The sequence below is a fragment of the Cryptomeria japonica genome, chromosome 3 (assembly GCF_030272615.1).
Source record: "Cryptomeria japonica chromosome 3, Sugi_1.0, whole genome shotgun sequence".
NCBI classification, from domain to species: Eukaryota; Viridiplantae; Streptophyta; class Pinopsida; order Cupressales; family Cupressaceae; genus Cryptomeria; species Cryptomeria japonica.
The window spans coordinates 605,005,784-605,009,602 of NC_081407.1; the positions used below are offsets into that span (position 1 = coordinate 605,005,784).

Below are 3,819 nucleotides of genomic sequence, written 5' to 3' on the forward strand. Positions count from 1 at the left end.
TGACCACAATGTTTGGTTTGAAGGCTTGATTCCATGATCACAAATTTCATGTCTCAAACGCCAATTGGGATCATCCTCATTCACTAGCTTACATGCTCATTGTAGCTCTATTGGACATTCATTTATCTTTATTAGTCCTCACTTATGCTTATAGTTTGTTACTACCACCACCATCTTCCTTCGTCCAAAATAATATATTGAATCCACTAATTATCTTGCATCAAAGATGAAAAGTTATTTATGTATTGATGTACATACTCTTACTAACCCACCTTCTATTAATTAAATTTTTGAAATATGACAATTCATACATATTTATAATTTTTATTTATTAAACTTTTTTGATAACAAAATATTCCGTAGATAAAGAATACTTTACACTTGTTCTCTAATAAAAACCTTTCAGCTATGTGAAAGAACCTCCCTTTTCTTAGGTAATACTCACTCTTAGGTATGGAAGCTTAAAATTAAGGTTATTTGGGGTTGAATAGCCGACCTACTCAACCGATCTACGGGGGTATCAAATAACTCGATCAATGAACTTAAAAATATTATATTTTAAATAGTGCATTACCTTCCGTATATATACACACAGATCTCTAAATCGAGCAAACCCTAGAATTCGACACCATTTCGTTTAACACACAGAGGCGAGGGGGTTAGTGTTGTTTGAGGGAAGCCATGGGTTCTTCGAAGGACAACGGATCACCTTCTTCCAATGGCGATTCTGCCGCAGATAACAATGATGCCGCCATTGAAAATTCGCAAGAAGAAAACAACAATAACAACAATGAGACTAACGCTTCTTCCAGAGACAAAGACACTTCTAGTCCTGGGTCAGTGTTTACTTGCAAATTCTTTTATGTATGTTTAGAGATTTTATTACCTTGAATAGTTTAATTAATATATCTACTCTGTTTATGTTCTGTTTGTCGGCCAGAAAAATCTTCATTGGAGGTCTGTCAAGGGATACAACACCAGGTATGTTAACTGTTGTTTAAAAAGTTTTGTTTCTTGTGTGTTTATGTTCTTTTTGTGGATTTATCTGCGACATTTTTTAATTTGTCTTTGTGTCCGGGGTTTTAAGGGTTTTGATGAGCTTTTGCGCGAGTCTTAGTTAGGGTTTAAATTTTCTTATTTTTAGGGACTGTTGTGCTTGTGGCCATAGCTTTATTTGTTAAATGGTGTGCTTCGCCACGGTTTCTTTCTTTGACTGATTTGGAATGTTACTAGTATCTCTTAGTAGCATCAGTTTATTGGAGTATATACTTCAACAAACTACCCATTTTATGGATCATTGGAACTTTTGGTCAACAGTTTTTAAAGGGTATTTTACATTTTGCTTCACACAATGATCCTTTAAAGGATCCATTTGGAAGTTTAGAGTTCTGACTTTTTTTCTATTATATGTGACCTTTATAGTTTTGTGTTTGATATTTGTTATTGTCTGTTCGTTTATGTAGTTATCTCTATTATCTGTTTAGAGTCATTATATGAGTTAGATTCTAACGTGATTATCTGTCTCTTGCAGCTGCTTTCACCAAGCATTTTAGCAAGTATGGGGAGCTAACAGACTCAGTTATTATGAAGGACCGTGTCACTGGACAGCCTCGTGGATTTGGATTTGTGACTTACGCTGACCCTTCTGTTGTAGACAAGGTCATTCAGGACAAGCATGTTCTAGATGGAAGGACGGTAAGATTTGGGATTAGCCTTCAAAATATGTTTTGTGATTTGTAATAGGTATTATTTAATTTTTGTTAGTTGGCATGATATTCTCGTGTGTGGGGTTTGATGGTGTGTGGGTTTTGTACAGGTGGAGATTAAGAGAACAATTCCAAGAGGCAACTCCACTTCCAAGGGCCCCAAGACAAAGAAAATTTTTGTCGGTGGCATACCAACATCAATTACGGAGGGTTGGTTCCCAAATCTGAAAGCCGCAGTTTTTGCTTTCTCATTAATTTTCTGCTAACGTCTTTGGTATGATTGATTGGAATGGTTCTTTTTTGATGTGGTCAGTAAAGTAGTTCAATAACAGTTCTTAGGCATGTTAACAATGGACTAAAACTCTATGTACACTGGTTCTCCAGTGACCTCAGTCCTGACCTAGGGCAATCACTTGTTTGGTTTTAGTTTGTCTATTTTATTTGATGGGGAACAGTAATTAGAATGCTAGGCTAAGCTTGGTTTTATATCTTACAGATGAATTCAAGGAATACTTTGCCAAGTTTGGCAAGATTGTAGAACATCAAATTATGCAGGATCGAAGTACTGGTCGCTCCAGGGGTTTTGGTTTTGTAACCTTTGAAAGCGAGCAGGTTGTAGAAGAGATAATGTCTCAGGGCAGAATGTTTGAGCTAGGTGGAAAGCAGGTATTCATCTAAGTTTGTGTCATTAGTGGTTTTTTTAAATTTTGATGGTAAGTAGGAGGTGGGCTTGGTACAGTCATCAGGTATTCTTCGAAGTTTGTGTTATTAGATTTGCTTGTATTTATCTTGGGTAGGAGGAGGTGGATTTAATAGCAATCCTTGAACAGGTTGTTGCCTTTGATGTTGTATACACGTATAGATTACTCCGATTTCATCAACATAAGCACCCTAGTTTCTTAGGTAGATTGACATATTTGAAGTACTTCCAGGACATCCTCAATTCATTCCATGATGTAGGCTTTTAATTTTAATTTTTGTAGGTGGAGATCAAGAAAGCTGAACCTAAGAAACCTTTGCCTGATGCTGGACCTGCATTTGGGATTGATGGTAGGGCTCCTTATTTTCCTGGGCCTGCTGGGGGCTTCAGGGATAGTTATAGTGGGCTTGGAGGACCAGTTTATGGAAGCAATCCATATAGGGCAGGAGGAGGTTATGGTGGTAGGGCTGGAGGTTTTGGCGGGTATGGAGCTCCTGAATATGGTAGGGGTTATGGAGGCTACGGTGGCAGCAGTCTAGGAGGCTATGGAGAAGACACTTCTCGTGGTTATGGAGGTCAGATTGGCTCCTTTGGTGAAGGCTATGGTGGCTATGGTGGTGGAATGATGGGTGGCTATGGTGCCACTGCTGATGCTTATGGTTCCTACAGTGGTGGTGGTGGCTATGGTGGCAGCTTTGACTCTCGGGTTGGTGGTCCATATGGTAGTGGTGGTTCCTATGGGGGAGGTAGGGGTGCGTATGGGGGTAGTAGCAATGGCCGTTATCACCCATATGCAAGGTAGAATGGCAACTGGTTCTAAAGAATATGTAATCGTTGTTCCATTTTACAGCATCAAGCAAGCTGCTGGTGTTGGGTTTTGTGATGAACATTTTCAATTGTAGTTTACTTATGTTGTTGAAGGTCAGTACCTTCTGCAAGTGGAGAAGTTTTACTAATTAATTTTGAACTGTTCAATAGAACGTTTCTTCACATTTTGGGTAATTTAAAGTTTTTAATTCTAACAAATCTAAATAACTTAATAATTTTCTAGGGCATAATGTGCCCTTATGTCTAGGTGGTAATTTCCATCTGAGTTTCATTATAATTTTAGAAGAAAATATCTTTTATTTAGGAAGTATATGGATAATTTTGGTAACAGGAAAGCCTCCATTTGTTTTCTATTTCTTATGCAATGCATTCATTTTGTAAAACACTTGTAATATGGTCAGATTAGTTTGCTTATTTTGATTATAGCTGGCTTGATTGTATTAGATACGATACTCTAGTTATCACTATTCAATTTAATGCTTGTAGAGGGCATTAAATTTAATCTATGTGATGATTTGTGATTTGTAATGTTTATATATTTGATGGTATCAGAAAATGGTATTGATTGTTGGATTATAAAAACAT

General features: G+C 37.2%; 1 protein-coding gene across 1 annotated transcript; it reads left to right on the top strand.

Moving 5' to 3' along the window:
- Window positions 1-578: 578 nt before the first annotated feature.
- On the top strand, window positions 579-3,408 carry LOC131070377 (heterogeneous nuclear ribonucleoprotein 1). Its single transcript, XM_059218460.1, has 6 exons — window positions 579-836; window positions 941-981; window positions 1,532-1,695; window positions 1,817-1,916; window positions 2,203-2,372; window positions 2,690-3,408. The coding sequence occupies exons 1-6, from the start codon at window positions 682-684 to the stop codon at window positions 3,206-3,208; spliced, it is 1,149 nt and encodes a 382-aa protein (XP_059074443.1). The 5' UTR covers window positions 579-681; the 3' UTR covers window positions 3,209-3,408.
- The last annotated feature ends 411 nt before the right edge of the window (window positions 3,409-3,819 follow it).

Bases quoted from the DNA above. Each gene is read 5' to 3' on its own strand.
- LOC131070377 (XM_059218460.1), top strand. From the start codon at position 682: ATGGGTTCTTCGAAGGACAACGGATCACCTTCTTCCAATGGCGATTCT. The intron at 837-940 runs GTCAGTGTTTAC...TTTGTCGGCCAG, and splicing joins AAAGACACTTCTAGTCCTGG to AAAAATCTTCATTGGAGGTC. The intron at 1,696-1,816 runs GTAAGATTTGGG...GGTTTTGTACAG, and splicing joins ATGTTCTAGATGGAAGGACG to GTGGAGATTAAGAGAACAAT.